The 22200-nt window shown below is 52.9% G+C and overlaps 1 protein-coding gene across 1 annotated transcript; it reads left to right on the forward strand.

Annotated features, from left to right (window-relative positions):
- Positions 1-2397: 2397 nt before the first annotated feature.
- Positions 2398-20723, forward strand: PCSK9 (proprotein convertase subtilisin/kexin type 9). Its single transcript, XM_067535560.1, has 12 exons — positions 2398-2853; positions 5099-5290; positions 7373-7496; positions 8308-8441; positions 10639-10780; positions 11458-11654; positions 13020-13203; positions 16712-16882; positions 17521-17669; positions 18043-18223; positions 19224-19405; positions 19634-20723. The coding sequence occupies exons 1-12, from the start codon at positions 2650-2652 to the stop codon at positions 19832-19834; spliced, it is 2061 nt and encodes a 686-aa protein (XP_067391661.1). The 5' UTR covers positions 2398-2649; the 3' UTR covers positions 19835-20723.
- Positions 20724-22200: the final 1477 nt, after the last annotated feature.

Genomic DNA, 22200 nt, shown 5'->3' on the forward strand with positions numbered 1-22200 from the left:
AAAATTCCTAAACAGGATTAGAACCCTTCATGAAAATTCATCTCCAGAGTAAGCCCATAAGAGTCTTACAAACCTCTTCTGCCAAAAACAGTTGTTTAGCTTCCACCTTTGCTTTGCCAGCTCTCCTACTAATGCATGGAAAGTCTCGGTTAGATTTTTGTTTATCAATAGCAAAACTAAAATGTCCTGAGCAGAATATAACCTGGTTAGGAAGGGATCTCTTCTTCCTCCACTCTGTAATGTTATTACATTTGAATGTTGCTAATTCTTTGCTCCCCTGCATATCTAGGGGCCATAAGATGGCATTAGTTTTTAAGAATTCCTGAATGAAATTCCCCCAACCTGACCTCTGATAAATGTGCAAAAGGCTAGCAGGCTTGCCCCATTTCTCAGCAACGATTTAATAGCTGTAACTGGCTCTCAAGTTATGATGATTTGCCTAAAAATAGTACTGCTTGGTGTTACTCAGAGTCTGGTTTGTTGTGTATTGAGAGAGAGATTCCATTTCAAGGTGGACCAAAGTTTCTTTTTTTGTTTGTTTTTCTTCCCCCTTGGCGCAAAACACTGAATTATCACAGTGAGAGCTCCAGATTTGTCACGGCATTTTTAAAATGAAAAATCACGGAGCGTCATGATAAATGTAGTAAGAGTCACAGGGTTAGGGACTGCGCCACGATTTTTAATAAAAAATGCTCTGACAGATGCACTGACCACCCTCAGCAGCACCTTCCTCCCCAGAACCTCAACCCTAATGCTGGCTGGGGGAGGCAAGGAAGGCGGGGACTGGAGAACAAGCCTGTCCCACACACACCCTGAGCAATGGTGGCTCCTGTCTCCTGCAGGGCTGAACCTGGCTCTCCTCCAGATGCTGTCACCTGGCATGCTGGACTGAGGGAGGGGGTGGCTGGGCCAAACTTGAGTACTGCTGTGACCCCACAACTGGGTTGCAATACCCAGAGACGGGAGGTAGGCCCAGCCCCACGGGACAGGAACCACAGGCGCTGCAGTTGCAGGGTAAATCACGGACACACAAAAAGATCACGGACAAATAGGAAAATCACGCTACCTGTGAAGTTTTTTCCTGCCATGACAAACCTGCAGCCGTCATCATGTTGCTTGTAAATGCTCACAGATCCTGCTACCCTATTTTGGTTCCTCGCTAGCTTGTCAGTGTCACCTCCTGGTGATGGCCTTTCTGTTGTCTTACCTGGGTTATTCTGCATGTTGCCAGTGATGGGTCTGAGGTTTGCTGTTCACTTGTTCAAAGGGGCAGCTGCCAGCAAAGCGATAACTAAGCTACATAGAGCATGGTATGGCGGGCTGAGTGGGTTCTCTTAATTTTATCTTATTATTCATGTTTCTTGGGGACGACTTTCCTCTCACTCCAGATTTAGCTAGTTCTTTGCAGGGATTTGTTTGCAGGTAATTCCAGATTTTATGAAGGCAGCCATTGTATATTGGCTGCCTTAATCCTGAAGTTTTACAGTAGGTCAAGTGTGACAAGCAAAGCACGAATCCCTGCCCAGAGGATCATGAAGAACTGTGCACTAGTTGGTTTTAAGGTTGATTCTTTTCCAAAGCTTTCTATTATTTGTGTCTTTTCTGGGATGCTTCAGCATACAACTGCTGAGCACAAGATCTCTTCCTCTGGACTGTTTATCTTGTGAAGTGTGCGTTCTAGTAATGGACTTAACCCTTTATTTTTGCTAGCTAATTTAAAAAAAAATCATTTTCCCATGCTCTATTTTATTTATAGGACTTGCAGACAGGAGGCTTGACCCTAGCTGGGCTAATTGGGTATGTCTGTGTGTTGCTGCTTTAATGTTAGCATTGCTGGTGGCTAGGCTCAGTATGATTGTGCGACATCTTCTATGATTCTATGATATGCCTGCCTCGCCCTTGGAAAATATCCACTTTCCTGGGATCAAAGAAAATGTTAATTCATTATACCCTGCAGAAGTGGAATCAACTATTTCTTGTATGTGCTAGAATAACACCCCCGCCCGAAAGGCGGTTTGCTAGTTTATAATATGTACATAAAACTGAATGCACATTAAAAGTATAAAATATAGCAATGTCTTTCTATTACATGCAACAGCTGCGGAGGTGCATTTAATGAGACTCTTCTCCATTGCATATTTGGAGCCGATCATGCACAGAAAATCTGCATTTTTCTTCCTCAAGCTTTGAAGCGTATTTTTTTTTTTTTTTTTTGGTATTTGTTTAAATAATCTTGTAATATGACGCCAGGAAAGAGAGAGAGAAAAAAAAAGGGGGCAGAAACCTGATCTCAATGGATGAGTAAAACTCCAATTAATGTTTAACAAGCTAGGATGGTCCGATGGGACAATAGTGGCGTGATCCGGCACATCCACGCCCCAAAGATTTCGGGAAGCACGTGGAAGTCGGGGGTGGGGGGAAGTGGCAACGCGGAGCGTGTGTGTGAGGGGAGCCGCGCAGCACTTGCCGTTCGCGCTCATCCTGCAGCCGCAGCAGCCAGCCCGGAGCAGGTTGCGCTCCCCGCAGAACTCAGCCTGGAGCGCGCGCCCCTCAGAGCCTCCGCGCTAGCCGGGTTCTAGGCTGCGCCTCGCGCCTTCCAGCCGGGTTCTAGGCTCGGCGGATTCCCCGGGTTCTAAGGCTCCCAGGAGCATGGGCCGCTGCCCGCGCGCGCTGCTGCTGCCGCTGCTGCTGCTGGGCACCCTGGGGTCGCTGCTGGCCCCGGGCCGCGCTGCGGGGGATGAGCAGGACGACGAGTACGACGAGCTGGTCCTGTCCTTCCCCTCGGAGGAGGAGAACCAGACGGAGGTGGGGAAGCAGCCGCTGGGCTCGGCCGCCTTCCACCGGACGAACAAGGTGCGCAGCGGGGGGGCTGGGCTGGGCGGGGGGCAGCGGCGGCCCGGCCGGTGGCTTTGCGCTGGGTCGCGGCTCGGGCTGGCCGTGGAGACTGGCTGGGGCTGGGGCCCGTCGCCTTGGCAGCCCGCGCGGGTGTGCGGGGCTCGGCCCCGGCCCGGGGCGGCCGGCCGGTCAAGCGGGGGAGGACGAGTTGCCCGCCCCAGTGCCGGGCAGTGGAGCCCGCTGGGTCGTTTCTGGATCCGCTGCTGTCCTCCTGGCTGATCGCGGGCACGTCCCGTAGCTGCGTGGTGCCTCAGTTTCCCTGGCTCTAACTCAAGCTCTGCGTGCGAAGCAAATGCCAGATAAACCGCAGAAAGCCCCTCCCCTACCCCCGTGCAGCCGGCTCCTGCCCAGCTCCGGCCATGGCGACCTGGCCTCAGCCTTGGCCCGTCCGCCCGGATGCACCTGGGCCAAACCTGCGCGGCACCGAGACCAGGTTTCACCCCTGGGAGCAGACTCGCTCTCCAACATCTCCCCCCTCCCCACCAAGATTAACTCCCCCCAGGGCCTGCCACCCTCCCCTGGGGCAGCACCCAACTCCCTTCCCTCCCCCACGCCAGGGCCCGATTCTTGCCCACCCCCCCAGGCTCCCTCTCCAGGAGGCAGGACCCGACCCCTCCTGCAGATGAAATGAATAAAACACAGCAACACCAACAAGTTCTAAAGAAGAGAGAGGATTTTGCAAGCTCTAGGTGTGCCCGCCTGGGAGACCTCCAGCGGTGGTCTCTGTGCCAAGGCGGCGGTGGGTCGCGGTGATGATCAGGTGGCCCTGGGCATAAAAGAGCTGCTGAGCTAGCCGCAGACAGAGATGACCCGCCTGGAATCTCTTGGGCAGCAGGCGAGAGGCGGCTGTGCCGTGGGATGGCAAGATGGGCGCAAGCCACCTTCTCGGTGTGAGCTCCCTGGGTGTCTGTTGGGGAGTCTTGTACCCTGGGAGGGCCGGAGAAATCAAATCTATAAAGCCCCGCATCCCCCAGTGGCTTTGTGCTGCAGAGCATCCGGGGCTGGAGGGTTGCAGAGCAGCCATGCTTGAAAAGGAAGCTGAGGGAGGGCACCTCTGGGAGTCGGGGACATGCAGGGAATTTATGCGCTAACCAGTTGCAGTTGTGATGGGCTGGTGCCGGCGGCTGTGGACCTGGCCTCAGTAGTTTGTTTCCCACCTCTTTTGGGAGCAGGTTAAATCCCCGGCTCTCAAACCCTTTTAGACCCACCTGAATGCGTGAGTTTGGAAACATTGCTCTGGGACCCTTTTCTGACCCTTGCGGAGGGGGCTGGTTTGGCAGCAGGTTTGTGAGGCTTGGAGCTGCAGGTGCGGAAGGGTTTGGGCAGGAGGGTGGCTGGCTTGTCCTGAGGAAGGGGGAGGGGTCTGGTCGCTGCGGGTGGGCATATGGGATAGTCCTGGGTTAGTCTGGCAGGTCGGGGGGAAGGAGACTATCTGTCCACTAACCCCTCAATTCTCGCCTACTACCCACCTTTCCCTTGTGGAAAGCTGCAATGCCCCCCTCACCCCATGCTGAATTGGTGATTTCACACTGTTTGGGGCCTTGGTAAGATGTTTTCCAAGTGTAATGCAGCTGCCAGAGCGTCTGCGTTCATGTAGTTTAATGAGCAGTGTGGGGTTATTTATGCCCATGTTAAGCTCTGAATGGGCCCGTCATCTGCCTCTCCCAGTGACTACTTCATCTGCAGCTGCGAGAGTTCAGTGCCTCGCCATGCGTAGAATACAGGTTCATTGCATTCAGGGTGTTGCCAACTCTTGTAAGTTTATTGTGAGTCTTGCGGTAGTAGGTGCTTTTCTTCAAGTCCCAGCTCCTGGAGTCAAGTGATTATGTAAAAATCTTTTTTTTTCCCTGTTTCGTTGCTTTTCAGTTCGTTTCTAGCCCTCACGGTTGCAGAGGAAAGTTTGAAAAATGTGACCCAAGTGGGCTCTGCAGACTCAAAAAGCAGAAGGCAAAGAAAACCCAAATTATCTTTTAAAAATCTTTAAGCGTGAGACTGGTTTCACACTCATTTTGAGTGGTTAGGACTGACAATACTGCACACAGCTCCTGCCTTCTGATCATGTTCACATTACAAAATGAACTCTGCTGCGCTCATTAAAGTAACAGCTGAAGCGACTGGGCTTGCAGCGATAATTTGAACAGCAGTGTTTGCTTTGTGAAGGTGAGTGACTTTGAAAAATCTGCTTCTGCTTGTTTAAATCTAGGACGTGTGGAGATTGCCTGGGCAGTACATAGTGGTGCTGAAGGAAGAAACTCATAAATCACAGACAGAGAGAACCGTCCGCAGGCTGCAAGCCCGAGCGGCAAAACATGGCTACCTAACCAAAATCCTGCACATCTTCCAGGATCTGTTCCAGGGCTTTGTGGTTAAGATGAGCAGTGATGTGCTGGATATGGTAAGAGAAAGTTGCACATCTGGCTTTTCAGCCTGCACTGGTTTTGTTTTCTGTTCAGGAGCATCTTGTGTAGGGCAGGCAGTGTGGAGAGTAGGGATTTTTTTCAGTGGTAATAGTTGGGGGCAAGAAATATAGATTGAAAGGCAGGCAGGAAACCAGGATAGGCTGGAAGGAACAGGATCCAGCCTAGAAAACATCTGTCTGTCTGTATAGATATACAGAACATCTAGAGTTGCAAGAGTAAGGATTAAAATACCAACCTCTCTGACCACACGTTTGCAAGGTTTGTAAATCCTCATGATTCAGGGCATAAACAAATCTCTAATTTATGGGGTTATAGAAGAAACTTCCCCTGTGGGTGAATTATTCCATAACTGCCCGCACAAGGCTTCTTGGAGCATCTGCTGCTGGCCACTGTCAGGGAGAGGATACCGGATTAGGTGGATGTTGGGTCTGAACCTGCCCGGCAGTTCCTCTGTCCCTCTCCAAACTGTGCTGATTTTGCATGCCCGCTGCTTTGTGTGGGACTTGTTGCTGCTAGTCATATGTCTTCACCGATCAAAGAGCATGTGGGAGTAATGTGTGCTTAAGCTGATGCAATACAGTGCTCCTCTTCTGAGGAAGTGACTTTGAGAAGAGCATGGGATTTCCACAGGAGAAGACACTCAGTTAAGGACGCTGTTGTTTTACTTTGTGTTCTCTCTTGACTGGACTGCTACAAGTGTAGGAGGCTGGGCCATTCACAAGTTCTTTGTTTTTGCTGCATCAGGACAATTATTTTGCAGTTGCAGACACTGATGTCAGCAACTCTGCAGCCCGCCAAAGCCCTATTCAGTCATGCTTTCAGGGGTCATGGCCGCAGTGCAGTGTGTTACCACTGACTTGAGTTTGATATCTGAAGTTGGCCCGTTGCTTGGAAGAGGGAGTGCGTGGCACTGGTCTCTCTAATTACGCTTTGCCCCTTCCACCAGAGAAGCTCAGAGGATGTGGTTGAATGTAACCCCACAGCGCCTACTTTGCATGGGAAGAACTGAGGCACAGAAATTAGTTCATGAAGGGACCTGCTCAAGTGCCGTAAGATATTTGTGGTAGAGCGAGGCATAGAATCCGAATCTCCTGCCAGCCAGATCTGTGTCTTAACCATCAGATCATCCTTCCTATGTCTCTAGGATCTTTCAGAGCAAGTGGCGTTGATGAGCTCCGCAGGGAGCTGCATCCAGCACTGCTCACAGGAAAGAAAGGTCACTGGGGTAGGTGCGTATTCTAGCAAGGAGGGCTGCAAGGGGCAGAACCGTGGAGCTATGGGGAGAGCCTCTGGGAGTTTAGCATCCTGGAAGTGGCCACCTCAATGCATTGGGAGATTCCTGGTCTCCACCAGCATTTTATCTTGGAGCTCTCCCACTCTAGTGGAAGATATTTGTCCTGTGGGTGGGGTTGGGCAGCCCGGAATGGGCCCATCGAGATTATTGGGAAACTCCCCGTGACCGTCTTTAGTCTTAGAGTCAGGTCGCACTGCAAATCAAGGCTACTGCATGGCCCCGTCTCCCACAGTGTCAGTTCTTCGTCCCTTTCGCAGGCTACCATGGCACAGCTATGGGACAGTGTTGATGGAGCTGGAAGGTATGAAGTCACAAATCCTGCTCTCAGACTAGAAGTGCTAGGACTGCATTCTCCACTGCTGTGAAGTGGCGCAGCGCCACTGACGCCAGGACATCAGGCTTACATCCACAGAGTGTTTGGCCCCGAATGTGCAGCTCCATCAGTCTGGGATTGATTGCACATTGGTTTTCTCCATGTCTGACAAATAAAGCTCTCTGGGCGTGTCATCCTGCTGGCTGGGCCTTACTTGACCTGTTGAGCAGTCAGTTCTCATTGGCTTCAGTAGGGCAGGGTCGGACCTAGGTTTTTGTTCAGGAGAGAATAAACCACCTTCCTTGGACGGCTGCAATCTCTCCCTAGCCCGGTGCAAGGAAGCTGCTAGATAGAACAGCTGAGAGCGTTTCTGTTCTGTGTGGTGGGCACCACGTACTCAGTAGCTAGGGTGTGCCCGTCTCACCTCTCTGTGGTGTTTCTTTTGCACAGGCTTTGAGGCTGCCGCACGTTGATTACATCGAAGAGGACTCCTATGTGTTTGCACAGAGCATTCCCTGGAACCTTGACAGGATCGTCCCAGCACAGTACAAGTCTGACGAATATAACCCCCCTAGTAAGGGATTTTACTTTCCCCCTATTTGAATTTATTTTAAAGGAGAGTTTATGGGGCAGGAGGTGATTTCCAGGGGCAAAACTGCACCCTCCAAATGCATGCAGAGAATGTCAGAAACCTGCACAAATGTAGGTCCAAGTGTGTGCAGAAGGGTGGGAGAACACGAATCTCAGACACAATCTTTCTCCCTACCCCAGTGGGACTGTGTCATCTTCTCCAGGTGAGTTTGGCATGCTTAGGTTTTGAGGAGGCGTGGCTAGCTAGGGAGGGGGCAGAGCCAATCAACTCTCCATGGTAACCTTCCCCTTCAAATCTGGGATGCATTTACCGTCTGAGAACAGGGCATGTTGGCATTATCTGGAGCAGAGCCAATGATCTACATTGTTTTTTCCTGCTCCCCCAGCAGCTCAGTAGCTCCTCTTGCGCTTCCTTAGGGGGATGGAGTCAAGAACAGAAGAAACCACTATAGTTATGGAGCTGGGGGGCCAGGGAGCGTGCATAATTGTCCCGGAAGTCAGTGGGAGCTGTGTGCACACAGGCTTTGCAGGATTGGGCCTTACATCGGCACTGGAGTGACCTGAAGTGTTTGTCGTTATTTCCCTTGCAAGCCACTGTTTGCAGGAGCTGAGAACTTGGCTGTAAAAATATAGCGATGTGGTTTGTAAGATGGCAGTGTCCAGAAAACATCTGTGTGTCGTCAGCTAGAGCTGGACCGATGACAGCTGTGACTGCTCGGGTTGGAACCACGTGCGTGTTTTCTGTGGGCACGGCTGCCTTTCACGCTGACTGCGCTGTGACTTGTGTTTGGTAGATAAAGGAGACCTGGTCGAGGTTTACCTGCTAGACACCAGCATCCAGAGCAACCATCGGGAGATAGAGGGCCGAGTGTTTGCGATGGACTTCGAGAACGTGCCGGAGGAGGACGGCACGCGCTTTCACAGACAGGTGAGCGAGGCTCTGGGCTCCGGCCGGGTCCTCTGCCCTCACTTGCATGCGGGTCGAACAGCTCGGGCTGGAGGAAAATTTTCCATCAAAACTGTTCCGTCGAAACTGTTCTTTAGCAGAAAATGGGAGTTTTTGATGACAGTTTTTTGTGAAGAAGCGTCGGCTTTCTGCGGGAGATTTCACTTTGCTATTGAAACACCCCAAAAATTCGGCCCAACCCCAAACCATTTCTATGGGGGTATGCCACCATGGCGCCTCCTATCCCCTGCTCCTCTGTGGGCTGAGCTTGCTAGCCGGACTCCATCTCCCATGATGCACCACCTCTCCAAGGGGGCAGGCTGTATGTAGTATCACAGGGGAGATGCAGGCCAACCAGGGAGCCAGGCTACAGAGGAGAATGGGAGCAGGAGGTATGCAGATTACGACTCCCATGATGCGCTGTGGCAGCATTCCTGAATCAGAACTTCCTGGATTTGGAATGCTTTCGGATTGTCAAATTTGAGCTGAAAAATCAAAGTTTTCTCTGTGCACGTGGAGGGGGGAACTCCCATTTTCCAGCCAACTCCAGCAACAGCGCCAGGGAACTGACTGGTGCCAGGGCACTATCTACACAAGGGTTTTCTGCTCTGTTCCATGGAGGATGCCAAGCACACTCCAGCTTTCCATGCCTTACCCCCACACCCGGCTTTCCTCTGTTGTCAGGGTTACTGGAGTCCCACGCCGGCGTTAACCGTGCCTGCTCTGTCCCTGTTTTGAGTTCCTGTTACGCGGTGGGTGTTTTGCTTGTGTGGATCCTGCTCGCGCCAACCAAACAATTGTGTTGGGCAGCATTTGAGATGGGATATTGAACTGTGCATGAAACACTGTCAGACCCAGCTGAGAAGTCTGGTGTGTCTTTTGTGGAGTTCATTGAGCCAGCATTCTGAGTCGGGTATTAGCTGGTGGAGTCTCGGCTCCAGGAACGCCTGAATTCTAACCACCAAGCTCTGCTAGTGACTCGCTGGATGAGGCAGGCAAGTCACTCAACCTTTCTGTGACTCAGTTGGCACATCTGTAAAATGGGACTAATAATACCTGCCTTGATAAGGGTACTATGAAGCTTGATTAGCTAGAGTTTGTACATGGGCAGCTTCAGTGCTGCATTACTCCAGGTTTACACCTGTGTCACATCAGTGGAGTGACTCTGATATAAACCAGAATGATGCAGAAGTGACTCAGTTATTGTCCAGCTAATCTGTTCATGTTGCACCTATCCACCATTGTGTCCGAGAACCCACACTTCGAGGCCATCCCTGGAAGGTGCTTTTGGAATGGCAGTAGGTTAGGAAAAACCAAACCAGGGCTGCAGTGATTGGAACAGGGCCCAGCTGAGGTAAGAGTAATGTGAGCATCCCAAACCCAGGGCATCAGAAGTATGCTGGCACCCTGCACAGTTGCCACCTCTCTCCATAGGACACTGCCCCATTACATGTTATGCTTAGTAAATCCAAGAGAGATCAAAAGCTTACAGCACCTGCCTCTCAGCTTCGCAGCCCTGGGCCTGCAGTGAGATTGGAAGGTGCCCAGAAAAGATGATTATACGGCTAACAAGCCTATCCCACATTAATGCAGACAAAGAATTTTGGAAGGGACAAAACCTCATGCTTCAGGCCAGTCTCTAAAAAGGGGTCAGGAGCAAATGATCCAGGGTCGGCAGGGAGGAGGGAGACGGACAGATTGTTCCAGGGCTGCCTACTGTGGATGTTCTTGCACCTGCTTCTGAAGCATCTGGTGCTAGCCACTGTCAGAGCCAGGATACTGGGCTGGGTGGACTAACAGGTCTGAGCCACTCTGACAATTCCTGTGTTCTGTAGAATAGATTTTCCTGGCTTTAGGGCTGCAGAATCAGAGCTCTACTTATTAACCAGGTTCAGAACTATACAAAGAAATTCAGCCGTGTTATTTAGCAGCCGTATCACTGAAAAATGGCTTATCCACGAGACAAGAGCATAACGATAGACGTGGCGGTTGCCAATAACGGGGCCTGATCCTGCACGTAGCGATGTGCATGAGTCCCTTTACGTTGATGTCAGGGGAATCCCCTCTCGTGCATGTGAGCGTGTTTGCAGGATCGGGCCCCGAGCGTGTGCCTTCGTGCCAAGGCACGTGACGGTTCTGGAAAGATTGGCCGCCCTGCTTGACTTCCCCTCTCCGGCAGGCCAACAAGTGCGACAGCCACGGAACCCACATGGCCGGGGTGGTGAGCGGGAGGGACGCCGGCGTGGCTAAAGGAGCCAGCGTTCGCAGCCTTCGGGTGCTGAACTGCCAAGGCAAGGGCACGGTCAGCGGGACCCTGATCGGTGAGTGACGACCATCTCTGTGTGGCGGGCCTTAACTCCTGGGAGTTTGACGGGACAGTTGGGATTTTAGGGGCCGGTTCCACGCCCGCTGAAAGGAAACGCCCCTTGACTTCGCTGGGCGTTGGCTCCGCTTGTCAGAAGTGATTAAATCCCATTTAGGCGCCTCGGTGGTGGATTTTCAGGCCTGGCCAACAGGCCGAGCTGTTTGGAAAGTCTGTCCCTTCGCAGCTACCTGTGATCTGCCTCTGAACACCCTGTGAAAGGGGCCACTCAGGACCTAACCCCTTTTCCTAGCCTCCCTGCCCAGGCGCAGGTTGCAGAGGGAAGAGGGGGCTACACACGCAGCATCGTGGGGCTGGGCTGGAGCCCTGCCTGGGGGCATTTTCTGTTTCTCTTTAGCGTGCGTTCAGATGTCTGGTTACCAGACAGCTGGTCCCTGGAAGGAGAGCCCGGGGTTCTGTTGACTCACCCCATCAGCCGGCTCGCCTGTACTGAGCCCCGGTGGCTGTTTTACTGAGTCTCTTTCCCTGTGAGGATGTTTACCTGACAAGAATCTTGCTTCTTTCCAGCTGGAGCCAAGAGCTGAGTCCAGCCCCCAACTTTCCCTCTAGTCATTAGCCCTGTCCTTTTCTGGGGTGGGTTTTCCACTGTCCACTTCATTTGTATTGGATCCACAGGCCTGGAGTTTATCAAGAAGACCTTGACTGCCCAGCCCTACACCCCCTTGGTGGTGTTGCTCCCCTTTGCTGGAGGCTATAGCCGTATTTTGAATGCAGCTTGTCGGCTGATGGTGCAGACGGGGATGGTAATGATTGCTGCAGCGGGCAACTACAAGGAGGACGCCTGCTTGTACTCACCTGCGTCTGAACCAGAGGTATGGGGCAGGGGTGCTATGCTCTCATGGACTGAATGGGCATGGAGAGACCTTGCTTCTCTTCCCGACTCTGCCGCTGTTTTGCTGCCTGTCCTTGACCAAGGCAGTCACCTCTCTGTGCCTCAGTTTCCCTGGGTGTAGAATGGGGATAATGATTGCTTCCTGCCGTTTGCACAAAGCATGCGGTGGCCCAGAGGCCCCACTCCAGTATGGCATAAGGGGCTTTGTCTCCTCCCTCGCTCAGGCCACATAAGAGTCATGCAGAATTGCAATCCCTGCTCCCTAAATGGGATGGCAGAAGGTCCCCCCACCCCCTGGCACTTCCATGTGGGTTGTGCTGGAAAGGCACCATCTGGCCCTCCCAGTGCTCAGGACCTGTTAATGCCCTGTGGGCAATGCAGTACCTGGGACATTGCAGACGGCCCAAAGCTGCGGGGTTGCATTGCCTCCTGTGATTCCCAGGTCCCGCCCCTTCCATGCTGGGCGGGGACACTGCGCCTTGTTGTAGATGGAGGGTCACGTGGTGGCTGGCAGGAAGCTCCTGCAAGCGGCAGAGGCTGATTGGTTGGGGCAGCAGCACTAGTCCTGTGTGTCCTGTATCCCTGGAGCATCAGTATCTGCAGTCCCCAAAGCACATCACTGCTGCTGGAAGGAGCTCTGTGCTCCTGCTTTACCCACCCTTGTAATGAACTTTCAGAGGGTACGTGCACACGGCCAGATTGTTTCCAGGGTCGATTTAGCGGCAGTGGAGACCCGCTCAATCGATCTGGAAGCCGACTCAGTAAATCCACCCCCGCAAAAAGATTAATGCTGCGTGGAGGGGAGGGCACTTCCTGTCGGCGCAGCGGGGACGCCACGCTAGTTAGAATTTAGGAAGTCGATGGGAGAGACGCCAGCAACTGTACCTAGTTTGCGTATCTCACATCGACTGCCACCGAATTCTGCCGGCGGTGTAGACCAGGCCAGAGTCTCCCTGGGGAATTATATAGTCCTGGTCCTTTACAGGTCCTCTGATCCTGAGGGAGGGATGTGGCTTTGTATTCCTGAAAAGGCAAAAGGTTATTCGGTGACACTCACCCTGGTGGGCAGGGGTTATTGTACAGGCCTGGGTGGTTTGTTTGGGGGGTGGTTTGTTTGGGAGTTTTAATGCAATCGCATGGCCTCCAGCTTTCTGTCTCCAAACGATCAGGTGCTGACACGCTGCTGAGCCTGAAAGGGTCTCTTTAAAGGCAGTGTAATGCTCCTAACTCCCCTCGCATCCCAAACACCCCCGTCCCTTATTTAAATTAGAGCCAACACCCATGGACATTATTTACCACCTGCCAAACTCCCAATTGACTTGTGTCATCCCGCTGTAACCCGCAGGTGATCACCGTCGGAGCAACCGACTTCCAGGACCAGCCTGTGGCCATGGGAGCCTTAGGAACAAACTTTGGCCGGTGTGTGGATGTCTTTGCCCCGGGCGACGATATCATAGGGGCCTCCAGCGACTGCAGCACCTGCTTCACTTCCCAGAGTGGGACGTCCCAGGCCGCTGCACACGTAGCAGGTGAACTGGTTTTTTTAAAGGCAGTAGTAGGCTCCAACAGTAGTGACTGAGCGACCCCCGCCGGGTAAAAGTGAACCATCCGCAGCAAAGCCCATTACATTGACTCACACAAGTGCAACTTTGGACAGAACTGGGTTCTATCACGCTTCGGGGGTGTGGTTAAAACATAGGCCCTAGATCCTCTGTGGGGGCTGGGGGGGGCAAGGCATTGAACTGGGGAGAACTGCATTCAGTTCCCTGCTCTACCACAGACTCCCACTATTACCTGGGGAAAGTCACTTCAGCGCTCTGAGTCTCAGTTTAGCCTCTGAGACACTAGGATGATAGTCCTTTGTCTGTGTAGTGGGTGAGACTCTCTCCTGTGCTGGGTTTGTACAGGGCCTAGCACGATGGGGGCCTGATCTCAGCCGGGGCTTCTGGGCCCTGCTGCATGATACACCTGCGCTGCAAAGCGGCACCATGTTTTATCCCTGTCAGGGAAAAACCGGCCGTCTCTCTCGTAGTAAAGAAGAGAGAGGATTCATTTGCAATCAGGTGATTCATTAGTGAGGCTGCTGGAAGAGGAGCTGGGTCGTGCAGCGCGTAGGTGGGGCCTTACAGACAGAAAGGCCTTGTATTGCGGGGGGGAAGGCATAAGATAAAAGGACAGTACGGCAGCCCGCCGGCAGTCAGTGCGTGGCCTGACACGACGCCCTGTGCCGCACATTAGAGAGCAGTGGCTCCAGGACAGCCTTGCTCAGAGACGCTGTCTGTACTGACCGTGGGGTCCTCTGCAAACCCAGGGCACCGAGTTTAGAGCCTGGGTCAATTAACTCAGGCTGGGGGGCTAAAAATAGCCGGGTAAACATTCTCACTTGGGCTGGAGCCTGTGCTCCGAAAGCCTCCCCCCTCGCTGCGTTTCAGAGTCTGGGCTGCAGCCCAAGCGGGAATGTCTGCGCAGCGACATTTACCCGCACGGCCTCAGCCGCCCCAGCCTCCGAGACGCAGCGCTGCGGGTTTTCCTGCGCAGGGCAGATGTACCTTAGGTGAGCCAGACGCCACAGTAAGGCCCACCCTGTGCTGTCCATCTACAGCAGCGCACCGCTTTCTGCCCCCGCTCCAGCCTTACGGAGCAGCTTCATGCAGATCGGTGCTGCGGGGGCGGCACCGGGACTCCTGCCTTTGGGGAGGCTGGGGGGGAGGGAGGGTAGGCAGTGCCGTGACTGGTCGTGACCCTGCTCAACCTCCTCCCCCATGCTCCAGCCCCTGGCTCTGCCCCAGGCTCCACTCCACTCAGCCCCCTCCCCTAAAGCCCCCTGCCTGCTGCTCGCTCGGGCCTCTTTGCCCTCTCTCCTGAGAGGCGCGAGTGGCAGGCTGGGGGGCCTCGGAGGAGGGAGCCTGGGGTGGAAAGTGTGAGGGGGGCCACGGGAGGAGGCCAAGCAGGAGCTTCTGGCAGCAGCTGTGTGGGGCGGCTTAGCCCCCCCAAGCCTCACATAACCACCGCCCATGCATGCCCGTGTCCTGATCAAGCAGTGAGAAACGACCAGCCGTGCGTTACGGTCTAATAAGGACGTGTCTTGTGGGGTCGCGGGCCCAAGGCTGAGGGCCGTTAACTGCCCACGTTTTTCCATCTTAGACCATAAATGCACACTCCGATGAGTCTTAGGTGATTGCAAAATAGGGGTCCCCAAGGGATGGAGCGGCAGGGGGAAGAAGAGAAAGCGTTAACGAGGAGGAAGGAACGCTTTCAATGAGGCGGCCGCTTGCATTAGGGGAAAAGAGTCCCAGGTGGCAACAGATTTTTATGCCAAGTCACTCACGTTTTTAATGGAAACAGGTGGGTGAGTGAATCCTTTGTGAAGCTGATGCTGTGGAGAGGAGGCTGCGGGACCCGCCGGTTCCCTAGGTGATTCGTGCCTCGTGCAAGCGGGCGGATGTGTATCAGTGCAGATCAGGGAAGAACTAAATGAGCAAGAAACCGGAGCTTGTGCGTTGAAATGTTTCTGCTCGATGTTCAGTTAAAGGGTCTGAAACACGGGATCTGGTCAGAAGAATATTTGTTTGGAAAGCAGGGCTTCCTTCCATTCCTAATGTACTGGGGAGAGAAATGGAAGGCCCCCGCTGCACTGGAGTCTGACTGAAGAGATGGCCCGATAGCCGGGCGGTGATGAGCCCCAGTTCCCAGTGAAGATCTCGTCTTGTGCAATAGCATCTGTCACTGTCACGGATCCAGTGTGTCTGGTGTCTGTCCCAGCCTGGGACCAGTCCCTTGCCAGTGACTCCTTACTGGCCTGGGCCCAAGGACTGAGACAGCTCTACAGGGGCAGGCCCCTGGCTTCTGAAGATGGGCCTGTGAGCCCAAGTGATCCTGTCTCTCGCCAAGGGTCCCTGAAGTGAATCCAGCCAATCCAGACAGCTTGTGCTGTCCCCCTGCAGGATGCAGTGCTCTTAGCGACCATGTGCAGCGACCCCAGGCAGTACAAGGTGACAAGTTATTAGTCACCTGGCCTACAGCATCTGACGGTCCTTAGGTTAGCAAAGAGGTTAAGACAAAGTCCAGCCTGGCCAATGCCAGGCCAAGGCTCCCTGGAGCCAGGCTGCATCAGAGCCATCTTGTCTTGCTCTCCCGCCTGTGGCCCTCTGCAGAGGCCAGCTCTTAACGCAGGCACCTGCCACCTTCTCCCTTGCTTCTCCAGCTGGGGCCTTTGCTCTGCTTCTCTGACAAGGGACGGGGGAAGATCTCCTCCCCGCTGGTTGCTAGGTGTGAAGTTCCGGCCATTCGAATTCCCACTGTCTTTCTGGATCCTCCGTTGAGATGGGTTGGTCTCAGCCAGTCCTTTGATGGCCCATTCGTAACACCCCAGGCATTACGTGACACACCTCCTCCTGTCCCCTGCTCTGTCCCAAGAGTAGTTTTGTAAACCTCACACTTCGTGCATAGCAACGCAAAGCGCAGAGGGAAACTGAGGCATGCACCGGCATCATCAACATATTCCCAACATCCCCTCTTGGTTACGTCACGTGACTTGTTTAGACGGTCGCAGTCCCCGGTACTCATGGATGTCTGCTGCAAGGATGAAGCACGTGTCACTGGCATGACCTCAATATGGGTCTTCAGCCCCCTGGAGTGCCTGATCTACAGAAGAGGCTTGTGAGCTGACTGGCCAGCAGGAGGTAGGTTTTCAGCTGGGGATGTAGAAGCTCCTACTTTTAGCATGAAATGTCCTGAGTTCAGACCCCACTGCTGAGCCGTGGTAGGTGGTCACGTCTTTCTCTCTCCCTCTCCACCGCTCACACTGCCCTCAGAACGGACCGAAGTGCAGTGCAGACACAGGAGTACTGAAGACTTGCTTTTGATGATACAATGGGGTTGCCAGGTGTCACCTGTTTCAAGAGCTTTAGAACAGCTCCCCTCCTCTAAAGCAAACATGCTGCTGCTTCCCTGCGTGTTCTCCAGCGCTTTCCATTGGTGTTTTCACGTTTAAATCAACGTCTTTAAATAGAAATGGCCTGTGTCCCCTTCTCCTAGGCATCGCAGCCATGATTCTGAACGCTGACTCCGCGCTGACGCTCGCCGAGCTGAGGCAAAGGCTAATTCATTTCTCCACCAAAAACGTGATCAACGAGGCTTGGTTTCCTGAAGACCAGAGGCTGTTCACACCCAACAGGGTGGCGGGGCTGCCCCCCAAACTCATGGCAGGTAAGTCACGCATGCTTCACACTGCAGATGTGCACCCAGAGGAGAGACTGAAGGTGGCAGCATTGCCTTGACCGTAAGGCGGAGATGTGCATGACTGACGTGACGCCTGCTCAGGTGATGGAATTCTCCTCTCAGGGCGTGTCTGCGCTGCAGTGAAAAACCGCAGCTGGCTCATGCCCGCTGACTTGGGCTCTTTAATTACAGCCTAGATGTTCGGGTTCAAGGGTTCCAGAACTCGGGCTGCAAACCAAGCCGGGGCATCTGCATTGCAATTAAACAGCCCCCTAGCACCCGGCCGAGCCAGCTGGCATGGGGCCTGCGGTGGGGTTTTAGTTGCAGTGTAGGCGTGAGGTAAGTTATCCCTAGTGACGTGACTGTGCTGGATTTGTGCGGAGGAAGGAGGGGGAGATTGTGCATGTAGGGAGAGCGGGCTGGGGGGCGTGTGTCTTGCTCGCCTTCTGAAGCCTCTTGACGATCAGTTATAGGTGCCACTGGGTGAGTAAATTGCCATTTTACTCACGCTCAGGAGCAAACGTGGCACCTGGAGCGTTCGTTTTGCTCGTGCGCCACTCAGGATGCAGCACAGCCGTGAAGCAATCCTGCTGGGCGGGACTGATGACTGAGCCGTCCCTTTTCAGATGAGCAGTTGTATTGCCGCTCCGTGTGGTCTGCCCAGTCCGGCTCGACTCGCTCTGCGACCGCCGTCGTGCGCTGCAGTGGGGACGAGGAGATGCTCAGCTGCTCCAGCTTCTCCACGAACGGCAAGAGGCGAGGAGAGCGTATCGAGGTGATGCTCCGCGCGGGAGGTTTGGGGTGCTGCAGTTGACCCTCCTGCATCTCGTGTCTTGGTGGAGTGTCAGGCCCAGATCCTCAAAGGTATTTAGGTGCCTAACTTCCATCGATTTCAGTCGGAGTTAGGCTCCTAAATACCTATGGGGATCTGGGTCTCAGCCTGTAGGGCTGTATAATTCATTCTGGATTCCGCCCTTGCAGGCAAAACTTCCCAGGACTTCAGAGGCATTTTGCCTCAGTCCGGGCTGTTGGATTAGTCCCTTAGAAAAGCGTGTGTGGGGAACAAGCGCAAGGCTGCAGGAAGTCCAGTGAGCAGGGACTAGGAGAGTCAGAAACATTGCCTTAAGATGGTGCCTTCTGAATTGCAGGTTCATGGAGGGAGGAAGGAATGTGTGGCTTACAATGCATTTGGCGGCCGTGGAGTCTACGCCATAGCGAGGTGTTGCATTTGGCCCAAAGCAGACTGCCAGATTCACACCAGCTCTCAGACTGTGGCTGATACTTCGACAGCAGGCGTGGGCTGCTCCAAGGAAAACCATGTTTTGACAGGTACGGCAGGCTACGCTGTCTTGCTGCTGACAACTAGAGTAGTAGGACTTGCTCCAACCTTGCCCTCTGCTGTATGAGACCGGACCGACTCATTCACTTTCTCTCTCAGATACCCAGTTTCAAGGAACTCCTGGAAGTTTTAGGATTAATTCCAGCTTCATATAATTTATCAAATGCCCTCTCTGTCTATCTCTCCAGTCACCTGTGCAAGCAGAATAATCCTACTACATCCACTTGGGCAGGTCAATTTAATATTTGTTAAGTGCTTGGAGGTCCTTGGATTAATTTAGATCCTAGTTCTTATTTATGTGCTGTACAGGCTGGTTTGACGGTTTGCAAACTAAGCGGCCAGCTGCTGCTTTAGTCTGATATGTTCCAATGCTTCATGCTCTGCTCAGTATGGTTGCTTGGGACACGCTCACTCCGTTAGCCTGCTAACGGGTTCAGCAAAACAATGACCAAGTGGGTTTCTGCCCACGAAAGCTTATGCCCAAATAAATTTGTTAGTCTTTAAGTTGCCACAGAACTCTGGTTGTTTTGCTGAAAACAGACTATCACGGCTACCCCTCTGGAACTCACTCACAGGTTCGGTGACTCAAAGCACCTATTGCTGTTAGTTGTGGGTTTCAGTTCCTGGATATCTGGAGGTTTGCAAAATGAATAATCTGAATTAGCCCTGACGATCAAAGTAAAACACCCTGCTTAGCATACAAACAAAACGTTTGGGTTCTCGTCTTATGCTCCAGAGTATATTTGCCCAGGTAACATAATCACCATGCTGGTTTGACTGGCAGCTTCTTCTCTGGGGTGGCCTCTGTTGGTGATATCCTGGAGCATTTCACATCAGGATTGAGGAGCATCAGCAGAGATTCCTCCCCAGCACCATCCCAGGCCATTTTCAGCTTCATGGTTTTTCAGAGAAATGGCTTTCCCTGACACGTAATTGCTCCTGAGAGCAGGTTTTGCGCATTCACCTGGAAGTGTTCTGTGTTATTGGCAGGTTGCGGCTCCCATTCTCTTGCTGGAGAGTTTAGTGACACCGTCAGACCCATTCTAGGGGTGGAGAACGGCCACCACCAATGCACAGGTAGAACGGATGTGACCTTGCATACTTCCTGCTGCCACGCCCCCAGCATTGAATGTCGGGTGAAGGAACACTCACCCCTGGGCTTCCAAGAAAAGGTAAGGCAGAACCCGTCACTAGGTATTTTCAGAATCCTTTGGCTAGCTCGGTATTGAAACCATTATTACAAAGTGTAACGGGTCTTCCAAACCCCCCAGTGCAGCTGCTTTCCTTTGCATCACTCCAGCCATTGAAAGAAATGGAGCTGCCCCTGCTTACCCCAGTTCTGAATTTGGCCCCTATTTATATTTCCCCACAACGAGTGACTCCATCCCTCTTCCTGGTAGGTGACAGTGTCCTGTGACGAAGGCTGGACTCTGACAGGATGCAATGCATATTCCCGGGGTCCCGGCACCCTTGGCGCCTATGCCGTGGATGACACTTGCCTGGTAACGAGCGCTCTCGGTGGCAAAGGGGCAGCAGCCATCGCCATCTGCTGCAGAAACAGACATTTGGAAAACGCCAAGCACCGTTCCAACTACAAGTGAGGACGCGGCCCGAGGCCCCGGGGCGCCCCTGCTGAGACGGAACAGACATTACCCCACAAAAGAGGCATTCCAAAACCAGCACTGTCCACATTCCAGAGCGGAGGCCACCACTCCCAGCTGGGTCGTGCTGATTGCGATTGAATAAGAACCACTCGTTGCTTGCAGATGGGAGTTTTAACACATCTAACATGTAAGTGCTGTTGGTGTCTGGAACCGCTCCATGTGGATAAGAGATTTCCTCCTCCCCCCCCTTCTTCTCTAGGGCCTCCTCATTTACTGTGTCACATACATTCTAGCAGGGCGACGTTTGGCAGGAACGCCCGGCAAACAGTGTGCACGCATGATCTGTTTCTGTTACCATGCAGCAAGGGTATAAGCTCAGGGTCAATCACGTGGTTTGAGGGCGACCTAAGAAGTTGTATTTACTGCACCAGGTCTGCAAACACCTTCACTGTTCTCGGCTGTGGTTGCCAGGTACCTTGCTTCCCCCTCCAGCACTCTGGGTTTTTGTGTCACCGCCTCGTCCTTTTCTACTCTGGGGCATGGCTTCTCCCTCCGGCTATAGCCCTTGTGTGCTGTAGCGAAGGGGCCATGCAAACCCTGGATCTGGCAAGGGGAAAAATTCCCCTGGCGCAGGAACTGGGCTCAGGTGGCCCCTCTCTCCATGCCCCAGTGCAGAGGGGAATGGGTGGAGGTAGAGCTGTAGGGGCTGCTGCTAAGGCCATTCTAGCTGGCGTGATCCCCCCGTAGGCAGTTGAGCTGCATGAGCGGTCTCACCTTTGGCAGCAGCGCAGAATTAGGGCAGCCCAAAGGTGCCTTCAAACCGCCCTAGTCCCCCCTCCCTCCACCTCACCTCGCAATTAGCCAAAAGCCCCAGCAGGGGTGTTATGTATATTTTTGTTTCTGGTGAAGTCTCCTGTGTTCTGAGCATCGTCGCTCCTTTCCTCCAGCCAGCGCCCCGCGTGCCTTACAGACCCTGGCCCGAGCAGTCCTTGCATTGCACGATAGAGCAGTGTGGGTGGGGCCATGGACTCTTCCCCCCCCCCGCTGCCTCTGATCCGCTGAGATCGCTTTTAAGGGCAAGGTTGGTGGGGAGGGAATTGTCCCCCCTCATTGAAACCTCCCCAAGAAGAACATCAGGGAGTTTGCCCCGCTGCAGCTGGAGTGTGGCCCCAGCCTCCACGTGCTTTCCTACTTGGAAGTTCTTTGCCTTCAGTCACCCCTCATCCCGCCCTCCCCACGCACAGATCACTCAATACATGGGGGACCTCAGTGCAGGTCCAGGGGGGTTGGATTTTTGGGGCGGGACCAAGGCTTGCACTGTTGAAGTGACAGTCCCTTCTTCTGGCGGTAGGCGAGCGTGCATGAGGTATAGTGCTCTTGGTCCATGGACTGTTTCCCTTGCCCATCATTCATTGGCTGAGACTGACCACGGGGGGGGTCGGTTATGAATATTTTTGGGATACAGCCTTCTGTCCACTAGGAACGGGAGAGAACCCACCCATTCACTTTTTCTCTAGGCCCCCCAGCTGGGAGCGGCTGGTCACACCCCCATACCAACAGTGACCAACGCAGTATAAACTCTTAGGAAGAGATGTATGTTAAAGCTAATCTTTGGGATCTGCAACTCAGCCAGGCCTGGTTTATCTCACTGAATTCCTGACCTCCCCACCCCACAACGCAGTGAGATAGCTTATCTAAACATTTAGAATATCAATATCATTTGCAGAGTCACAGTTTAAGACAAAACCAGAGTCTCTGTAACCAAATGCACTGGTGGTGTGGCATTTTTCTTGTTTACTCGTCTGATTTCAACTTAGACCCCTTAGCCCTAGCCTCTAGTTTGGCAGTTTTTGCAGCTTCATCCCCCCCTCCTCTCCCCAACAAAGGTAGCCTGTTAGTGTGGCAAATAGACCTCGGTTTATGTAGTCAAGCTCACAACCTCTAGTTTAACTGCTTGCTCACTCAGAATTTAATCTGTAAAGATAAGAGTATTTGCTGCTGCTTTATTAGATTTTTTTTTTTTTAAATGCAAAAGAAAGTTAAATCATGGTGCCCTACTGCATTGCTTTAACTGGTCTCCTTTCAGGTCCTCCTGGGAAGTCTATGTTTGAACTAACAGGCTGTAATTCATTAGCTGTTTTTATAAAGGAAGCTTTCCTAGTACTGTGGTTTTGTATCTTGAAAATATTTATTCTGAGTTTTATAAACAGCACATTTATAATGGTGTCTTTTTAAAATAAAAATATCTATGGTACTGCTTAGAGTTTGTCTGTACTCTAATAACCAGTGTCAAAATGGCAGGGGATTGAAGTTGGAGGTAAACCATTGTATTCAGAATTGCGAATGGGCATCCATCTAGTAGG

The sequence above is a fragment of the Emydura macquarii genome, unplaced genomic scaffold, assembly GCF_026122565.2.
Source record: "Emydura macquarii macquarii isolate MOO-44397 ecotype Brisbane River unplaced genomic scaffold, CSIRO-AGI_Emac_v2 contig_3506, whole genome shotgun sequence".
Taxonomy (NCBI): Eukaryota; Metazoa; Chordata; order Testudines; family Chelidae; genus Emydura; species Emydura macquarii.